Genomic DNA, 21,566 nt, shown 5'->3' with positions numbered 1-21,566 from the left:
GCCCCCTCAATGTTAAACCTTTTTTTCAGGAGTTTTAGTAGCCCATAGAGGGCCCATGTACCTGCCAATTTAGGTTCACTTGTCCACCTGTGTTCAGACACTGACCCTGTTCTCAGACCTGGATCCAAGCCCACAGATCACATCTGGGTGCTAGTACCAGCCTGAGCAACGGCTTGGGCAATGGCCAGTGCCCCACTGACCTGAAATGGGGGTAATTCTTCCAATGGCCTCATCCAGTGGCTACATCAGAATTAATTGGCAAGGCCTTGGGCCATAACCCTGGCAAAGTGGCCACTGTCCATGCCTGCAATCTGAGCCGGCTTCGGCGTGAACCCAGAGACGAGATCTGGGAGCTGGTAGTATCTCACACATCCACTTGGGCCTCAGTGAGGGGTCCATGAACCACCAATGGGGGTAATGTGTGCCAGGCTGGTTTCATTGGCTGCTTAGGTTGGCTTGGTCATGCAAGGTCAATGTGGCCACTGCCCATGGGCTCTGCAGGGAGACCTAGTGGTTAATTGTTGCTTGGAAGGCCCTGGGTCATGGCTGAAGAGCATGCCCTTGGCAATGTGGCCATGGACCATATGTTTCCCCAGTGGCTGCTTTGTGCAGCTTGCTGGAGCTGGACTAGGGCCATGCCCTGGGCAAAGGGATGTGTCCATTGGGTACTGTAGATATGCAATATATCCTTAAAATACAGTACCAGGGTGGTTGAGTGAGTTGGCGTTATAACCTAGGAAATTCAGTAATTTATTAAGCATTTTCACCAAAGCACTGAACAAACAGTACATTTTTCAGAATAAACAAATAAACAAGACCAAGATTTGTCAATAAAAGTTAAATAACAGATGAGTTCAAGAAGGAATGGGAAAGAGAGAAGAGAGCGCTTGGTAAGAGGGAGCTTATGCCACTATTTAGGAGCAAAGAGGGAGAGCAAAAACGTGATTGGATAGAGGACGGTCAAAAGAAACTTTGATTGTGAATGAAGAGCATGGGCAGGGGAATAAAATGAAATCTCGCAGAAAGATGAATACCTTTAAAAACAATACTCAGAAAATGAAATGGCATGCAGGATTCATGGTCATTGTAAGGTCAGAACAGGGTGGAAAGAATTGCGAGGAGAGACCAAAAAGACATGAATAGCAGAGAGGAGCCAAAATGGTTATCAAGAAAACTGAGAAGAGCAGAGCACTAGTTTGAGAAAACCAAGGCAGAGCAGCATGGAAGGTAGGGAACAGATGAGTCTTCTGAATAAAACCAATGGAAGCAGCAAGGCTTGGCCACAGCAGAAATGTCAGGAACAGGAGATTCCACCTAGGCTGCGAGCAGATGAGGAGGAGGAAGAAGAGAAGGAAGGAAGGAAGGAAATTGATGCAGTGGTGTGGGAATGGTGGAGGAGGAAGGAATAAAACCTTGTTTTTACAAGGATTAGTTGGTGAAAACTAGCTGATATCCAAGACTGGACAGGCAATAAGATGGCAGAGGACTGAAGAATGTCTGTAAAAGATGAGAAGGAGACTGTAGCCAAAAGATGAAATAGAAGATGAGGGGATTGTGTAAAGGGAAGCAGTGGACCATGGACCTTGCCATGTGAAACACCACAGTGCAAGGAGATAGTCTGAGACCTTACTTTAGTTCAATTGGCAGAACAGGTGCAGTCGGTCGGTTGGAGTAAAACCAAGAAACCTGTTAACCAAGATAGGGCAAAATAGAAGAAGAACAGATTGCTTCTTTGCTTTTGACACTGGATCAATCAAAAATGTCCATAAGAGGACCGTTTAGTGTAACCTGCATAGAGAAGAGTCAAACCTAAAGTAAGGCAATTTCCATGGAATGGCAAAGTCCACATTGAGAAGATCTAAATGGTTAAGTACAGAGCTTAGAGTATGTGCTCAAGTAAGTTTGGGATGAAGTGTAATAGGATAAACCTGACAGTAAAACTAGATCAAGTTTAAAACCAGTAGAATAAAGACCTGTTTACGTAGGAAAAGTAGTAGGCAGCAAAGAAAGATTGTGCAGGGTAGTTAAGTTGGGAAGAATGAGAGAATACATTTTAGGAATCTGGAGTGAAGATATAAAGAAGATGCAGCAAAAGGGTGATCCCAAGATAGATAAGTAGCCACCTCTAGTTTTGGATAGAGAATTAAGAGGTCATGGGCGAGGAAGGCGAAGGAAATGAAGATTCAGGAGGATCAGGCAAAACTAGGAGCTGTAGCAAAAGGCAACCTTAGAAGTAAAGAAATCAGCAAAGTTGGAAGCAGAAGGAGGGGAAACGATTGGGAGAAGGACACCGAATAGGAGTGCAATTTGAAATGAACAAGGTTGAGGGAGTAGGCCAACTAGAAGTCTGGATAACGAAGCACAAAGAGAGGGAACTTAATTAGGGTCCAGAGGAGACTGCGTCTTCAGCCCAAAGAAGGTGATAGAAATCAGAGGGAAAAGGTTGTCAAACGCTGAGGAGGCTTATGACAAAGAGGAAATGGTGGAGAAGGTAAAAACAGATCAAGGGTAGCTGTGAATGGTTGCCATTTTGCTAGGGCATGGAAGCCATAAAATGATGTGGGTAATCCATCTCTGAAAGGATGTTCTGTTAAACAGACCACCATTCATAAAATTCTGTGCCAAAAGCATAATGTACATATATGCCCCACTGCACCAGTCTCCTGACAGAACTGCAGCATCTTCTCTCCAGTGGCACAGAGCAGGATCAACTGTCACATGTGGAGCACAAGGCTAGTGTGGACAGAGGCAACTTCATCCCCTCTGAAAGTACCATAATAATGATGAACTATTGCCTTTTGGTTGGTAATCTTGAAATTTAAAGCCAACCCTGAGTTTTGGTATGTTTTGGTATGGTGGCTGATAGTTCACATGATTATTAAAGCAACATCAAATTGGAATCAGAAGTGTCAACCCTGTTAGCTTAGACTAGCTATGAGTGGTTTTGTGGATTCCCATCCGCCAAATTGGCTGCATCCACTGAAGGATTTTTAACTCTGCCACCAGGAGACCTCCTGAGAATCTGGCTTCAACGTGTTAATGTGATATCAAAGGCCTGCCTTGCACTAGGCGGTGGCACACAAGAGCCTTTAAAGCTGAGAGGGACCGAGTTTGGGCAGTTGGAGCACAAGGGTATTTGAGGAAGGGTTCCCCCATCTTGCTTTTCTGTGGACTTTTCTTTCCTTTTGTCCCCTCCACCTCCTGCAGGACAAAGCACTTTGGGTATGACATGAGGTGGTCACTTGTCTCCGGGACAGGGATTTGACCCATTTCAAGATGGCCTGCTTTCCTCCGATCCCATGCAGCATTTAAAAGAGGGGTTCTCCCACAACATGGATTCACTTTTTGGCCTCCGAGGACATCAGGAATAATTCGTCTGAACCCTGTTGTGAGTGCACTCCTTTCCAAAGCCCTCTGCCAGAGGTGTTTCAAGGCAGAGGAAAGCTTTTCACCAATTGAGGTAAATCTCTTTTCCTCACATAATCCAAACAGTAGGGTTGGTAAACCTCTTTACTGGCAAACAAGACCGCAGAGTGAACATAGACCGGATACCATGGACAAATTCAAAATGTAACCCTCTCGTCGACACATGGTTCTCCTACCTTTCTTCATCATTCCTTTCTTTGAGTAGCGTGCTTAACAAATCATTTCGGAGAGGAACTCCAAGACACATAGCTGCATGCTATAATTCGAGCAGATCCGCCTTATTTAGTTTTGACTACAGTAAAGAAGCCTTCTAGTTGCAAACAAGCTGATATGATAAAAGTTCAAAAATCTTGAATAATATGTAAAGCGAATCCTCGCTTACAAATGCCAAGCGGAAATACATATGCTTGCAACCCTCAAACCAGTTCAATGCTGCCGCACACCAGCAGAGCCCATCATCTGTCTGGCTATAGTACCACTGCACCAGGACTCTGCATCAAACCTAAACTGGAACCAATGGAGCACTGTCACTTATCAACCCGAAGCAGAAGTACTCATGGCTTCAAACTACTCCCAATCATTGAGCCACCCTGACCCTTACCCATCCTATCCCTTGCCCTGTCGAACATCTAAGAACTGGTATCTGGTGCTATGGAGAGCCCCTTAGTGACTGGGTTTACTTCATGAACCTATCATTAGAGCGACAATATTGCAATTCTTGCCTTTTCCTCCCGGTTTGTAGTCAATTTGGTTACACATTCCTGTTCTGCATTTTCTTTCTCTTACAGGGGTGGGTTTTTATAGTGTTTTCAGTAGGGGAGGGTATTTACAGCAGAATCTGTGGTTTGAGACCAGACAAGAATCCCAAACGAGGAAGAGTAGAAGTCAGAGAGCAGACGTAAGAGTAAGAACAAAGGATTGAGGTTTACAACAAAGAAAGACAGCAGAGGAATTGGAGAGGGTAAGAGTAGAAAGTGTGTGATGTCCTCACTCTTTTCTCCTTGGATGGAACTCCTCTGTTTATGTTTGTGTTTGTTTCGCGGGCTGCGACCCATGTGTGTTAAGGGGAGGGGTTACCGCCCGCAGGGTAGTTCGAGCCTGGGTTCACAGAATAAAGACGTGTTGCACCCCAGCTCTGCGTCGGCCCTCTCTTGGCATGAATGAGTTTGAGTCCGACGGCAGAGTGTGAGGAGGTCCATGTGTGAGCACATTACACTGGTGACGAGGCGGACACGAAGTCCCACCGTGCCTGCAATCTCCGGTCCGCTACCTGACACCACTGGGAGCCTAGGACTTCGGTTTCCTGGGGGCCTGTCGGGTGGGTGGAGCGCAAAAGCTCCCCACCATCCGCCCCCCCCCGCGGCGCGAGCGCCTCTGCTGATCCGTGGGTGGAGCAGCTGCGACAGCTCCCCGCAGGAGCAGGTAATCCGGGGGTGGAGAACGTTTTCTCCCGCTGACGGCAACGCCTGGGAGGCACAGCCCACGCACGTTGGAAACATCAGCGGGTAGAGCGGAGACTCCCCGTTTGCACATCCCGGGCGGTAGAGGAGCACTGGCCTCCCGCCAACGGCATCACGCGCAGTCGAGCAGTGGAGGCGCGAACCTCCCGCTCCAACGGCATACGTCAGAGGGGTAAGAGCAAGCCCCTCTCCCCTTCCAACACAAGTTTCACGAGCCACACTAGACACCCGCTGACACGCGGCACGGTGCTCTTTCCCTTCTCCACCAACCGGCACTCATCGTTGCAGAACATTTGAGCGGGAAAGGCCCACCAGACTCCCAACCCACTACAGCGCCCCCTGCTGGCACCAAGGCACCATCGCGCCAGGAAAAGGGAACGACCATCCAGCAAACTGCTATAGAACCGCTGCTGGCGCCAAGACTCCACCGTGTCTAGGCAAAGGAACCACCAGCCAGCTCAGCCACAATAACACATATTGAACACCTACCCATGAGTGACTCAGAGGAGGACTCACTGACTGTTCCAGTGACTCCAATCGGCACATGCCTTAGGAAAATGACGGACAGCCTGTTAACCCAGCTGCCAGCAAATTTCGACCTCACCGGCACTCTTGGATCAAGGTGGAAGAGGTGGCTGAGGGACTTCGAAGTGTGCTTGAAAGCAGCAGGTACTTTAGAAGACGAACAAAAGCTCAATCTCCTAAATCACGCTGTAGGACCAAATGTGCGAGACATTCTTGAGGAAATACCTGAGAGCAACATAGACACGTACATGAAGCTAAAAACAACGCTCACGGAATATTTCACACCTCACACAAATGTGGATTATGAACGGCACATCTTCCACACCACCAAACAGCTCAAAGGCGAAACCATAAATGCGTTCGTCATGAGACTCCGAGCAAAAATGAAACACTGTGATTTCAATAATTACTCCAATGAGGAGGCCCTCAGATCACAAATCATAGTGGGGTGTGAAAGTGCTGATTTCCGCAAACGACTGTTGCAGCAGCCATGCACCTTAGATGAAATCCTGTGCCTGGCTCGATCTGACGCGGCCCTTGCCGCACAAGTTGAAGGTCTCCACGACATAAAGATCACCCACGGAAAACAGGAAAGCCTCAACAAACTGGAGGGGACAGCAAGAAACAGTGACCCTTTCTGCTACCGGTGCGGACATGAATACCCCCACGAAGGAACGTGCCCCGCAATGGGTCAGAACTGCTCCCTGTGTGGTGGAGAAAACCATTACAAAGCCGTGTGTCTAATTTTCCGCAGCAAAATGAGAGGAGCAGGAAGAAACTACAAGTCCATGCCAGAACCGGAACAGAATCAAGCAACACCCCACCACCATCGGGGATCACACCAACCCCATGAGCAAGGGCGCCACAAACACCACGATGAACTAACAGAAAGAAGGCACGACAGGAGAGAATGGAGGGAGAACAAGACCCCACTTCCCAAGGCGAGAAGAAGACCACGATGGTACATACTGTGCCTCATCGAACAGTCAGTCAGACAGCGTGTTGAGTGCATCATCCGACAAAAAAAGCACACCAACCGGAAAGACACCAGGAAATACCAAGAAAGAAAGGATCCCTATATGCCCTAGGAAACAGCACAGCAAAGGAACATAGCCCAATACTCAGAATACAGGTGAATCAGACGGCAGCAGAGTTCCTAATTGACACGGGGGCAACCGTGAACGTAATCAGCGAAAAGGTCTATAAAAGCATACCAAATGCCCCCTGCCTGCAACCAGCTCGAACACTCATTTTTCCATATGGATCAAAGACCCCACTGGCATGCAAAGGGTTCTTCATGGCATTGTGTCAATATAAGGAACATGAAAAGAAGATCCCCATGCACGTCCTGGAGGCAGCTACTGAGAGCGGATGCATACTGAGCTATCGAGCAGCTATAGAAATGGGACTAATCCACATATTGTACCGTCTCATGGTACACAAATATCTAGACCCCACCGCAAGCATAGACCAAGTCTTCCCATCACTGTTCAAAGGCCTCGGAAAGTTGAAGGGCAGGCAGATAGAACTCCACATCGACACCACGGTCACGCCCATAGCACAACACTACCGAGGAATACCCATCAATATTCAAAAAACAAGTGGAGAATGAACTGACAAAGCTGCTGGAGGCAGACATCATTGAGCCCGCGAAGGACCTACCCCATGGGTCTCTCCAATTGTACCTGTGCCCAAAAGAGACTCCCAAGACATCCGAATATGCGTAGACATGAGAAGGCCAAACGAGGCCATTTTAAGGGAACGGCACCAAGCCCCAAGAATAACCGACATGGTACATCTGTTGAACGGGGCCACTGTGTTCTCAAAGCTGGACCTCAACAAAGGGTATCACCAGTTGGAACTAAGCAAAAGCTCCCGATATATAACCACGTTCGCCACCCACCTAGGACTCTTCCGTTACAAACTGCTAAGTTTTGGTGTCGTCAGCGGCTGAAATTTTTCAAGCAGAAATTCATAACGTCATCAAACATGTACCAAACTGCCTGAACTACATTGACGACATACTGGTGTTCGGACAAAGTCAAGAGCAACACGACGACACGCTGATGAGAGTGTGCATGGCCTTGGAAGAGGCACGGCTCACACTAAACAAGGACAAGTGTGAATTTCGCAAGAAAACACTCAGTTTCTTTGGTCACATATTCTCCAGCATGGGGTCTGGCATGGATTCACATGCTCATGAATATTCCCCGTCGTCAGGCTGGGAATCCTCGGTAAAGAAAAAACCAGTATCAGTTTCGTTTCTGATCTGTCTTTCGTAGTAATAACCAATCACTGATCTCTGCGTCATACTGACCACAGCCAATGACTGCCCTCTACCTAAGCCCCGCCTCTGGCAGCCATCTTCAGATTTTTACCGCACGTTCATGTGTTGGGATCCTCGTGCTATTGCTCTCGAGCGTTAGTGCTATTTTTTTCAAGTTTTTTCTCAAAAACTTAGTTTTTTCGGTCAAAAGAGCCTCAAGCTCCACCGACTCTCCATCCGATCAACGGGGACCCGTGTCGGATTCGTCTGCGCCCCTCAAGGGTGAAGATTTCGTGGAGCTACGCTTTTGGAGGACTCCAGAAGTTTCTCAGGCCCGGTCATGGCCCAGGAGAAGGGAAGCTCGACGCCCGGAAAGCTGTTCAGGGTCTGCCCTGGATGCCAGCTGCAGAACGTCTTCAAGGAGGACGAACACTCTTTTTGTCTTTACTGCCTACATGAGTACAAGACGCACGTGGAGAAGGACTGTGCGTTTTGCGGCAACATGTCGGAGCGGACCATGAAGGACCGCCATCAACGTCTCGCCAACTGGCTAGAAGGGAAGAGCCCGTCCGGCGAGAAGAAGAGCGTCAAGCGGCCCGCTCGTCGTCCCAGGAGGCCTACAGAGGACGAGGCAAGTCTGGCAGACCCCGCCGTCGTCGCCAAGGAGGTCAAGGCGGCAAAGCCTCGTCGAAGCAGGATTGAACCGGCCGTGGGGTCGGGCCCCCACCGAGGCACCCCGGTGGGAGGCCGGCTGGCGAGCTTCGTCAGCGTGTGGGAGTCCATCTCCACCGACCGTTGGGTGCTGGATGCCTTGGCCCGGGGCCACGCGCTCGAGTTTCAAAGAAGGTGTCCGCGCGTGTCTGCGCGTCCCACCCGTGGCCAGGAAAGAACTTCACGTCCCTCAACTTCTCCTGGAGGTAAAGGCGATGCTCAGGAAGGGCGCCATCGAACTCGTCCCAAAGAGGCAGAAGTTCCGGATGGTCACCCTCCAGCACGTCCTGGGTCAGCTGGAGGAAGGAGACTTCCTGTCGTCGTTGGATTTGGAGGATGCCTACTTCCATATTCCCATCCTAAAGGGGCACCGAAAATTCCTCAGGTTTGTGGTCCAAGGGCGTCATTACCAGTTCAAAGCCCTCCCCTTCGGACTACGGTCGGCACCCAGGGTGTTCACCAAGTGCCTCGCACCGGTGGCGGCGCAGCTGCGCCGCGAGGGGATCCACGTCTACCCCTACCTGGACGACTGGCTCATCCGAGCCAAGACGAGGGAGCTCGCCGTGGTTCACACGGCAAGGACCGTCCAACTTCTCACGGACCTGGAATTCTCCGTGAACTACGCCAAATCCCACCTGGTACCCGCGCAAGATGCTCTGTTTCTGGGAGCGAGGCTCAACACAGTCCCTTCTGGCCTCCCCGTCGGAGGAGAGGACCAGGACCATCCTGGGCAAGGTGCAGCGGATGTTGGTGGCCGACGCGGCCAAGGTGAGGTCCATCAAGTCCCTCCTCGGAATGATGTCTTCCTGCATCTACCTCATTCCCATGTGCAGGCTCCGGATGCGCCCGTTGCAGGAGTTCCTGGACGCGCGCTGGATCCAAACGACGGGCAGCTTCGAGGAAAGGATCACACTCGACGAGAGTTTCCGACGAGCGATCCGGTGGTGGGGCACCCGCGCGCATCTGACGGCGGGCATGGACTTCCAGACCCCAGCCCACCAGGAGACAGTGACCACGGATGCCACCCTTGAAGGTTGGGGAGCGCACACTGAAAATCTGCACGCAAGAGGCCTTTGGCTCCCGACGGAGAAATCCCTACATATCAACGTCCTGGAGCTCCGTGCAGTGTTTTGGGCCCTCAGGTCCTTCCTTCCGTCCCTCAAGGGCAAGGTGGTGAGGATCTTCACCGACAACACCACCACCATGTTTTACATCAGGAAACAGGGCGGAACCAGGTCCCCAGCACTGTCCAAGGAGGCGCAGGACCTGTGGCATTGGGCCGTCGCCCAAAGGATGTTTCTGGTGCCGTTTCATCTGGCAGGGATAAAAAACACCATCGCCGACTCACTCAGCAGGGAGCTGCGCTCGTGCCACGTGGGACCTACGGCAGGATCTAGTGGATCGCCTCTTCCGACGGTGGGGCACACCCCAGATCGACCTGTTCGCGACGGCGACGAACTCCAAGTGCCTGAGGTTCGCCAGCAGGTTTCCCCAGGCGAGGAGCATGGGCGATGCTTTCTCGTTCCCCTGGGAGGGCCTGTTCCTCTACGCGTTCCCTCCTTTGCCACTGCTAATCCGGCTCGTCAACCAGCTCAAGAGGTCACGGTGCAGGATGATCCTCGTCGCACCTGCGTGGCCGAGGCAGATATGGTTCCCGGACCTTCTGGACTTGTCAGCGTCCCCGCCAATCAAGCTGCCGGTGGACGCGGATCTACTCTCCAGGGAAGGAGGCGCCATCCTCCACCACGACCCGAAATCGCTGAATTTGCAGGCCTGGCTCCTGCAGCGCTAGAGTTTGGAGGATACGACATACCGGCCGACTGCAGAGAGGTTCATGCAAAGGCCAGGGCGTCCTCGACTCTTAAATGCTACGGACACAAATGGAAGAGGTTCTCTGTCTGGTGCCACGCACAGAAGATTAACCCTCTACGGATTACGGCTCCCCAAGTACTGCCGTACCTGCTGACGCTGGCCAAAGCTGGACTGGCACACGCGTCCATCAAGATTCATCTTGCTGCGATCTCCCAATACACCAGAACCACGGGGCGGACGTCCTTGTGGTCTCATCGTCTGGTGAAAGAGTTCATGAAGGGACTGTTCAGATCGTTCCCGCCGGTGAAGGCTCCGGCCCTGGCGTGGGAGCTCAACGTGGTGCTGACCAAGCTCATGGGACCTCCTTTCGAGCCTCTGCACTCGGCTCCGTTGAAATTTCTGTCGTGGAAAACAGCGTTTCTTGTGGCCATCACCTCCGCACGACGAGTGGGAGAGATCCAGGCCCTTTCCTGCAAGGCCCCGTACTTGACTTTTCACGACACGAGGGTAGTGCTCAGGACGCACCCCTCCTTCATGCCCAAGGTACCGTCGGACTTCCATCTCAACGAACCCTTGGTGTTGCCTGTGTTCTTCCCGTCGCCTTCGTCGCCGGCTGAGAGGACTTTGCACTCGCTGGATGTGGCTAGAGCGCTGAAGTTCTACGTGCACCACACAAAGTGTTTTCGGAAGACGTCACAACTCTTTGTGAACTTTGGACCTGTCAATCAGGGGAAGGATCTCTCGAAGGCTTCCATTTCCAGATGGCTCTCCGGCTGTATCATGTACTGTCACCGGTTGGCAAACCGACCGCTGTCTGGCCGTCCGAGAGCCCATTCCACCAGAGCGATCGCAGCTACCACGGCGTTCCTATCTGGTGTGCCCCTGCTGGACATATGCAGGGCTGCTACGTGGAGGTCGACGCACACCTTCACGAATTTCTACTGCGTCGACCGGGATTCCAGGGAGGAGTCCAGGGTCGGCCAAGCAGTGCTGCGCAACCTGTTCGCCTGAGGTGAGCCTGGTGAGGAGGTAAGATGCTTAATGTTGAGTTTGATGTAATGCTTAATGTTGAGCCTTTGCCACCTCCCGTGGTTGTGCATGTGTGTACTGCTATGTATTCTTTATTCATGAGCATGTGAATCCATGCCAGACCCCATGCTGGAGAAGGAACAAGTTACTTACCTGTAACTGTTGTTCTCTCCCGCGAACCCTCCCGCCTACCCCTCTGCGGCTCTTCACTTGGTCATACTGCCACTTCACGTGCTTCCAAATCTGAAGATGGCTGCCAGAGGCGGGGCTTAGGTAGAGGGCAGTCATTGGCTGTGGTCAGTATGACGCAGAGATCAGTGATTGGTTATTACTACGAAAGACAGATCAGAAACGAAACTGATACTGGTTTTTTCTTTACCGAGGATTCCCAGCCTGACGACGGGGAATATTCATGAGCATGTGAATCCATGCCAGACCCATGCTGGAGAACAACAGTTACAGGTAAGTAACTTGTTCCTTCTCCGAGAAGGGAATGACACCCGACCCAGAGAAAGTCAGCGCACTCCGAGAAGCCAAGCCGCCCGCCACCACATCAGACCTCGGGTCATTCCTGGGCCTTGCAAGTTACTGCACCAGATGCATAAGAGACTTCGCCTCCATTAGCAAACCCCTCTGAGCGCTCACCAAGCTCAACACAGGCTTCACATGGACACCACATTGCCAAGAAGCATTTCAAGCAATCAAGGACCGCATCTCTGACGCCCGAAACATGGCATATTTCGACCCCAAAAGAAAGACAGAACTTATTGTCGACGCTAGTCCAGTCGGCCTAGGCGCCATCTTAACACAACTAGATGACAGAGAAGAAGGCAGAAAACACATTGTAGCCTATGCCAGTCGAAGCCTTTCCAAGACCGAACAAGCCTACTCCCAGGCGGAGAAGGAAGGCCTGGCTGTAGTCTGGGCCTGCAAACACTTTCATTTGTTCCTATATGGGAAACCTTTTGTAGTCGTAACGGACCATCAAGCTCTCATCTTCATCTATGGCAATCCTCAAATAGCTCAATGGGCACTCCAACTACAAGACTATCAATTCTCCATCACGCACAGACCCGGAAAGGAGCAGAACCCTGCAGATTTCCTCTCGAGACATCCAAAGGACGCGTGTGGACCAGAACCATCCATAGCTGACCAGTATATAAGATGTCATTCACAGCAACACACCGCAAGGACTAGACATGGATCACATAACTCGTGAGTCAAACATGGACCAAGGAATACAAACTATCCTCCGCTAGAAACAGGGCGATGGAAGCAAGCCAAACAAATTTGAGAGACGATGAACGAAGACACCAAGCAGGACATCAAGTGCTTTCTAGCGGTGAAAGAAGAACTTGCAAAATCAGACAAAGGAATGCTGCTAAAAGGCACAAGGCTTGTGATACCGCGCAGCCTGCACCAGAAAGTACTAGAACTCGCCCATGAAGGACACCGAGGGATCTTATCCACCAAAAGGATGCTAAGGCAGAAACTATGGTTCCCACAACTAGACACTGCAGTAGAGGAACTATTACAAGACTGCCCCACCTGTGCACTTGTAAAGCCACACACCTCCCCAGAACCCCTAAACATGACCGTGCTGCCCGAGGGGACCTGGGAAGAAATAGCTGTGGATCATTTTGGGCCCATGGAAGGAGGAGAATACATTCTGGTGGCCGTTGATGAATACTCAAGGTACCCCGATCTACAGATAGTCCTGTCAACATCAGCACATCCTACCATACCAGCCCTGGATCGCATGTTCGCAACATACGGAGTACCTAAGGTAGTAAAGTCCAACAATGGACCTCCGTTCACCGGGCAGGTCTTCCAAAGATTCGCCGAATACATGGGTTTCAGGCACAGAAAAGTGACACCCCTATGGCCACAGGCCAATGGAACAGTCGAGCGGTTCATGAGCAACATCAAACGCACTACACAAATTGCTCGCATTACGGGAGAACCTGTCGAGAAGCTGTTATACCAACTCATGCGAGACTACAGGAATACGCCACACAGCACCACTGGGAAAACACCTTCCGAAATAATGTTCGGGTGAACGATATGAACACGAATACCTCACGTGGCCATTGAGGAAGATCAATACGAAAGGGATGCAGAAATGAGGAAAAAGGACAGAAATGAGGAAAAAGGACAAACGCATGAAGGAGAACATGAAAAGAGCTGCTGATACCACACGACAAGCCAAAACAAGTGATTTGGCACCAGGAGACATGGTGGTAGTCCGTCAGCCCCAGCATGGGAAAAACATAGCACCATTCAACGAGGATCCTCTCCTCATCATCCACAAGAAGGGGTCACTTATCACTGCAGAGGGAGATCGCAAGTCCATAACGAGAAACTCATCTCACTTCAGACGAGTGTCGAGGGCCCCAGCTTTAGGCGACACAGCTCTGCGTCGGCCCTCTCTTGGCATGAATGAGTGTGAGTCCAACGGCAGAGTGTGAGGAGGTCCATGTGTGAGCACATTACAAAGTGGTCTAAGAAATACATTGTAGAGGCATAACCGACAGACCATAGTACTGTAGATTAATGTAGTCTGAAGGGGACCCTGAGGTATGGGAAGGAAATGAACAGATAGGAGACAAATAAGAATGGAAAGGAAAGGGATAGCAAGATCAAAAGTGGCAAGATGTAGATTAAAAACGCCAAGCAGGGAAACCTTTAACAGGACCTTTTGCTTGCAGCTCAAGAAAACCAAATCCCCCAAATTTTCCAAATCAATCATGGATACACGACTGCCATCGTAAAACAATTGTACCTGCTATCACCATGCAATGCTCATGACCACACATATGCCAGTATGAATTACATGAGTTAAAACCAGACTGGGTACACCTATGTGAGGGTCACTACCATACACAACAAAAAGGCATAGGCAGTGCATGGTGATGACAAAGCTATGGTTGTTTTTAAGATGGCTTTGGCTCAGTTATGATTAAATGAGATATTGGAGGGTAGATAATTGCAACCCTGTAGTTCTGGTTAAGTTGGATTTTCCATAAGGAGAGCACTTTTTATGATGTTCATTACTTTTGCGCCGTTCGACAAATCTTCACTGAGCTTACCCTAAAAAAATAAACCTTGATCTGAATTTCTTTTCGGGGCTCAGTCAAGGAGGTATAAAGGTAGAGGGAGGGTCTCAAAATGTATGTTTTCTCATTTATTTCCCACAGGCAAAAGTTTGCTCTTTCCTACAGCCGGAAACACTGGATGGATTTGCGGCAAGTGTTTGGAAGGAGCAGGTTCCTGGTCACAAGTCTGGTGCAAATCAATCCATCAGTTTCTTTCAAAAAAAGTGATATCTGGGTATACTTGAGATTATATACAGCCCCATCTATCGCTTTCTAGGTGTCTGAAGGGACTGTGACATGGACCATGTTAGGGCCCACAGAGACAGTAAAAAGCAACCCAATTAGCAAGTAAATGGCATCCAATCTGGTTGGTTGCTAGGGTAAACCTATTTGACCAGCCACCATCGTCGCCCTCAGACTTGAAGTGGAGTTTCTCCAGACCATACTTTGCAAAGAACAGAGGGGCATTTTACAGCCTACTTGAGTTGTCCCCACTACAGGGAGGCTGGTACGGGAACCCTAATGCGTGTGATATGCATCCATTGGGTAGCTCCAAGAAAGGGTCCACTATGCTGGAATGGAGGCTACAGCCAGGTCTCATACTTTGCTTTAGGGCTTCAAAGGTTGTAGCCCAGGGACCCATCTGATGGGCTTCAGACCTGTAATGGGTTCAAAGTGGCTACTGAACAAGGTTGCAGGCTAGGAGCAGTGACTCATTTCTGTGGCTTGGCAGAGACCAAGGCATGAACGAAGACTACGTCCCAAGCAGATTGGTCGCTGGACACATGGTGTGGCTGCAGGGATGGTGGTACTTCTTCCGTGTCTGGTCAAAGTGACTGTTTAGCATAGCTGTATGCAGCACATCTGGCGGCTGGCTCATGCTGCCTGCCCCCCTCAAAGTGGCAATTGGACATGCATTCAGGCAATGCCCGGTGTGCACTGTGGGCTGCTTAGGAGGGCCTGGAAAATGGCCAAAGCTCATGCCCAGTTGAAGTGGCCATTGGGCAATCCTTCAGGCCATGGGCACTTCATTTGGCTTTTGGGTGCCCAGGGCATGGTAAAATTCCCAGTGGCCACATGCCATGGCCAGTGCACACTCTCGGTAGCTTGGGATAATGTGTATTTGTGTCTTCTACACTGTTGCCGTCTTAAGAGAGTAGTATATTCCTAGCAACACCATGGTGATGGTGTGGTTGCCCTGCGCATGTATCATCTGCAAATGCACGCATCAATGTCAGTGTTTGCATTTTAGATTCACCACATTTCTATGGATGCATGTATACGTTAGAATTCCTATTTTGGAGATTCTGGGGCCCTTGGCCTTCGCCCCACCCTGTCTTTCTTGTGTCTAATTGGCTTCTTTGTGTTGGCTAGATGAACTTCTCCTGAAGTCCCCATGTTATTACCTTACTTGGGGTATATGATAATGGGTTGCCCCCTGCGGTGCTCATTCCTGGAGGTGTCACCCAGTCTCCCTATTTACCTCTCTGGTGATTTCATCACCCTAGACAGCTTTTATGGAGTATGTTGGTGGCAGCTATACTCTGGTTTTTGGCTTCACCAGGGGTGCAAGCCATTTTACCACACTGGTAGCCCAATCCATCTTGCTTTTTGATAGATATTGGGCTACCAATGGTTTTTTTTAAATCATTTTGTTTTTAGGGCTTTTTCCTGTGACCATGAGGTATGCTCTAGTGAGCCCACAATGGTAGCTTTCATATTGGTTTAAACCGATTTAGGCCAGTGTAGGTTCCTGGACTACACCTCTTCCTTTGCGGGTGGCTTTGGCTAAGTGCCAGTCCTACTTACCATCCAGTATAGTCTTCTGACCCTTTGCCCCCATCCCTTTCAATGATTGGCTGGCATTTGGCCAGACTATTTTTGCAATGACATTTGGGTTTGTCCTGCACTGCTTCTCGTGCTTTGTTCTGTAACTTGCAAGTGCTGGGTCTGTTGACCTGCTCAAGAAGTTTGCCAATGTATCCATATTTTTGCCATTTCTTTAAGCCCTCCCTTGGCAATACTTTCTAAGTGCAGTGGCTTGGACATATCCCAGTTGTTGTTTTGCCCTTCACTCTGTAATCCTTTTCTGGGCAGTTTGCTGCCAATTCCCAATGTTTACAGCCAGTATCATTTGCTTGGCTGTGGGTTTCTGCTGATGTCGGTCTTGAAACTTCATCATTAGGTTGGAACGGCCGAGGGTGCTGCTGCCTTCTTTTGTTAGAGCATCTAGACCCATTTCTGCAGGTTCCTAAGTCTTCCTCTCCAACATCTGATGTAGGTATGAGTGTCCTGGGAAGAGCCCTTGTTCCTTAATCGTGTTGATAGTATCGTCGTTGGTCCAGGAGTCAAGTCCTTAGCAGCCGAATCCTGAAAACTGCACTTGTGGAAAAGTGCTGATTAAGCTGTTTTCACTGACACTTTGACTGCAAATACCTGCGTATGGGTCCTGAGTGGGCCATTATTTGAGATACTCAACCTCAGGTGTCCCTCTGGTCCGAAGTAGCGATTCCTGTTACTACCATTCCATAGAGCTCTATTAGGAGATAGCCTGAGAGAAAGAAGTTTCAGAACAGGATCTGTGTCCATCTTCCGACTTCTGCACCACTTCCCTGGTCTCCTCTGTCCTCCCCTGGAATTGCCCATCGCAGAAGCCACAACTGTGGGGTAGATCCGACTTCTCTCCATTAAAGCGGATGGCCCTTTAGCTTCTCCCAATAATTCCTATGTAACTTAACTAACACTCCTGAAATTGACTCTGGGGTTCTTACCTGCACCTGGACTTTTTTCACTGGTCCACAAGGGATCCAGTGATCTCTGGGCCATGTCCTATTTATTTTTTCATGGCACATCACTTTGATTATTTTCATGTACAAAGTCATACCCTGCATTCCTGTTATGCCAAATGTACTTTCAGCACCAATTCTGGTAATTATGTAAGTTTTTCCTTCAAATCTAATGGGAAGTTAATTGTGTCTAAAATGTCTTAATTCTTGATGGCCATTGGCTATGGTTTAAAATTACTTCAGACTCTCACTATAAAGTATTAATATATGTACTTGTGCATTAATTTTAATAAAATAACCTAAGAAGTACTTATGAATGTGGATTACTGTCATAGGCCTTAGGGATTTTTTAAATGTTTCCTGCTGGTAAAAGAGTTTCCCTTTTTCCATATGTTAGGTGCAGACCATGCGGTCTAGGGCCTTCGACATATACCAGGGTTGGGGGTGTCTCTAGGGCACTGCACATTCATGTGCAGGTCCAGAGGGTACTTGCCCGCTTGCTAGATTTTATGGTTCCCTGGCTCTCCCTACCCACTGTAATGTTATGTTGGGTTCTTGCCTCTAGTAGAGGGCCCACATATAGACATTGAGGTTAGGAGAGTCCTGATACAGACATTATTTTTTTTAATCATATGTGGTATCCTTTTAATAGTGCGTATAATTGAGTCATTTTTTGATTTTATAGTTTTACATGTGACTTTAAAGTAGATCTTTTTCAGCATATCCGTGTGGTGTATTTCCTAGAGTTGGGTGTGGACTAATTTTACTTCTGTGTCAGCCTTCTACCCCTATCCGACAGGTAAGCTTTGTCGCTCTGTCCACGTTAACTACCTTAAGAGCTAATTGGAGTCCCTTTCTTGTCAGGTGTGTTAGCCTGTTCCTTAGACTGATTAGTGGGCATCCCAAGCAGAGGGTTGTACAAAAACAGCTTTAATATAGACATTTCTGCTATCCACCTGATCTGTTGAACAGTACATTTGAAGCCAGTTACCAGCAACTAAAGAAATTACTGAACATTACCCAAAAAGAGGGACAGTGATGGAAATTCTAGTTGACCTGTACACAATCGCCCTTACTGTTGATTCATTTCCAGCATACGTTTTAGACATTACATACGTTTCCAGTGGGAATAAGGGAAACTCGCCTGGTAAAAATATATAAATGCCTGAGGCAAAGAATAAACACAATGGGCCTCATTACGACCCTGGCGCTAAGGGGTCTGCGCCAGCGTTTGCTGCGCGGACCCCTTACCGCCAACTACGAGTTCCTGGAGCGCCATGGTCATTTTTCCGCCCGCTTTTTGCGGGCGGAAAAATCCATGGCGCTCTGGGACCTTGGTGTTAATTACGCCACCGTATTTTACGGTGGCGTAATTAACTCCTTCCCCACTCCCATTGAGCCCTATGGGGCCGAAATGGGAATGGGGAAGGGTAAATGGGTCAATGGGGACTTACCGCCCCGCCGACCTCGGAATGGGGCGGTAAGTCCGCCATCCGCCATGGCGTAAAGGGACTTTGCGCCATGGCCGGAAAGTCCGTCGATGGCGGAAAAAATCCGCCAGGGTCGTAATGAGGGCCAATGTCATTTCCCCCATTCAAAATGTAAAGTGACCGGAAAACATATTCCAGTGAGTGAAGCCTTGGAAGCAATTTCTGACATGTAAACTGGAATTCCCGCGAAGGCACTTGTATTTGTGGTAAAAATTAAATCTAAACAAAATTCACTTGGGGTTTGTCGTTGTGCATGCTTCATCCCCTGGGTGCAATTACCAGCTTGCAAGATATGAGTGCGTAATCTGATCACCTTGACTACACTGGGAATCTTGTTCTACCTGCTTGCCTATTTATCGTATCGATGAAAATGCAATGACCTGTTCTCTTTAGTTGTGCCTTGCAAGCTGTTTTAAATGTTCTTAAGAGTCTTTCCTTCTGATATTTTGAATAGGTTTTAAAAGACCACGGCCAAGATTTTCTTGTTGGAAACCAATTCAGCTGGGCTGACTTACACCTGTTAGAAGCAATTTTGATGGTAGAAGAAATACATCCTAATTCTCTTGGTGAATTCCCTATGCTGCAGGTAATTATGTTCGATAAACAAATGTAAACTGATATTGGTCTCTAAGCAACAATAAATTGGCTTAAAATAGAGTGGCAGTCATTCTGTTACACCTGTTTTGGACCAACATTTCATTAGAAGCAGTCAAATGCCACACTTGCAACATGACCATTAGTAATCAAGTATAATAGAGCTTGTTCGTCTGAAGCTGTTTTAAAAGCTTATATTCTGATAATTGCAACACCCAGCATTCTGCCATCCTTGTAACCAATAATAGAGTCAACAACTAGTTGGACAAATGCACACAGTATCCGTTTCTGGAATGTTCTGGACACTGAAATAAGGTACTGGGTTCAAGCGCCCTGCACCATTTCCAAACCTTGACTTTTGGGGCTCATTCCAAGTAGCAAGCGACTGGGTTGTTTGGCACCCATCAACTTTTTGCGTGAGCTCTGCCACATTTCTCCCAGCACTGTGATGGCTCCATTGATGCCCTCTGGTAAATGGTTTGGATACATGCCTGCCTGTGTTAACCACATTTATTGCATTGGGATAAACCTATATGTCAGGCAAGCCTCAGTGGGAGCTTTACACATTCTGGATATCCCCCATCCTGAACTTCCTTTTATTGGCAACCTGCCATCACCAGAGCCCCTTGAATGCTTGAGAAAAACAGACCTGTGCCAACCTCGGATATATGCACAGCAGCCTTCTCAAAACTGCAGCACTGCTCTAAGATTGTATCTTTTACCCAGTGAGCCCCATGACATTTCTAACTATAGTCATCTGTGCTGGACTGTTCCATCACAAAACAGCGTTTCATTTGGTCCTGGTGGTGATTTATGGGCAAACCAACAGGGAGATACACAGGTTTCTCATTTTATGCAGTACTGTCCAATCATCTGCCTGTTAACTCATTGCCCTTAAGGTATATCCCTGGAATATCTAGACAGTGACTTCTCATTTGGTCATACTTGATCGATCCCACTATGCTGTCCCATTTCATACCTCTGTCAACTCTAGCAATGTTTTTCCAAAAGTGGATCCTTGGTCTTTAGTTGCCCAAGTAGACCTAATTGAATGTCTTATGATCAAAACTATTGCCTACAGAATAGAGCATAATGTTTGGAGACCGATGACTGTCATTCATAGCTACTGCCCCTCCCCAGCCCAATACCGCACAGGTGAGAAACGTTACTCCCTAAGGTAACTGTCCCACCCATACCTCAGGCAGGTACAACCAGATATAGACAATCTCAGCTTGAAATAGCAAGAGAAATAAAACTAACGTTGCAACAATACGTGTGCATGCTTTAGACACGATTCAAATGTGCACTCAACATGAAGACACACCCACTAGGAATATATGCATTTATACATGTAGAATATGAACATAGGCATTGCATAAGATGAATGCAACATGAATGACGCACAAATGAGCAGCCATCTTTTCCAAAATGGAAGCTGCAACACGCTTCCAGATAGACAAAAGCCTCAAGTCTTCGAGAGAACACAAAATTCTGAAACCACAGAAATACAGATTTGTGCAGAGCTCAGACAGTAGCAATGAACCCAAGCCAAGGTTACCATGAATAAGGGAGGATAGTTATGGCAGAGAGAACACGAGAACTATTCACAACACTCAAGCCATATATTCTCAGATTAGGAATACCACCAGTCTTTGTTTACCAGGTACAGGACAACTATAAGCCAGAAAACTCCATAAGGAATACCTCAAGGGTGTTCCCAGTGGTAAAAGAAATCAAAGCACTCACATTAATATTAGTAAAAATCCAAAAAAATGCAGGGTGAAATAATTCCAAACATGGTCCCATCACATGGGACCCATAATTAAACACTGTCTATTCATAAGCAACAAACACAGATAGGACACCTGCCTTACTCCCTACACGTACACCCAGACATGAGATGCCACATAATGCCACATACAAAGAGATCACCCTGGCTCATGGCCTAGAAATGAGGGGTGGTATCTCCTTTAGTTGAAAGTAAAGCAACCATGGACCTGTGTCTGGCTCATGTCTTGACGATTTGTCACTTGTTCAAGGTTGATCAGCAGAAAGCCAACCAATCAAAACCACTGATATTAGGCCACCCATTACGTATCCTGCCAACCAACAGCTCTTTGTAGAGATGCCTTTTTACCTTTATCAATTTAGAGGTGGTCTCGGTAGGAGCCATCAGACAAGTGTTACCAAATTAGAAAGGTAACCCCTAAAAAATGTATTTGGAGTCAATCTCTTTGGCCAATCCCGTGTCCCCGTAAGTTTTGGTAACCAACATTAGGGTATGTCGTTAGTTATGACAAATATTAAATATATAAACCATTGTTTTTATGTAACTGTTAAGAGCGCCAAGAATTCTATGCGTGTATGCTGTG

At 48.4% G+C, this 21,566-nt stretch overlaps 1 protein-coding gene across 6 annotated transcripts in view; it reads left to right on the top strand.

The window, feature by feature from the left end:
* Positions 1 to 21,566, top strand: part of LOC138453358 (glutathione S-transferase A4-like) — a 549,822-nt gene that overhangs the window by 428,134 nt on the left and 100,122 nt on the right. For all 6 annotated transcript variants that reach the window (XM_069606115.1, XM_069606114.1, XM_069606113.1 and 3 more), the window contains one exon: positions 19,055 to 19,186. In XM_069606115.1, coding sequence (XP_069462216.1) covers positions 19,055 to 19,186 — 132 coding nt within the window. The remainder of the gene's footprint in view (positions 1 to 19,054; positions 19,187 to 21,566) is intronic.

The sequence above is a fragment of the Ambystoma mexicanum genome, chromosome 4p, assembly GCF_040938575.1.
Source record: "Ambystoma mexicanum isolate Mex_15411 chromosome 4p, UKY_AmexF1_1, whole genome shotgun sequence".
In the NCBI taxonomy this organism is placed as follows: domain Eukaryota; kingdom Metazoa; phylum Chordata; class Amphibia; order Caudata; family Ambystomatidae; genus Ambystoma; species Ambystoma mexicanum.
The sequence above is the reverse complement of the archived record's forward strand: the minus strand, read 5'-3'. Positions and strand labels throughout refer to the sequence as shown.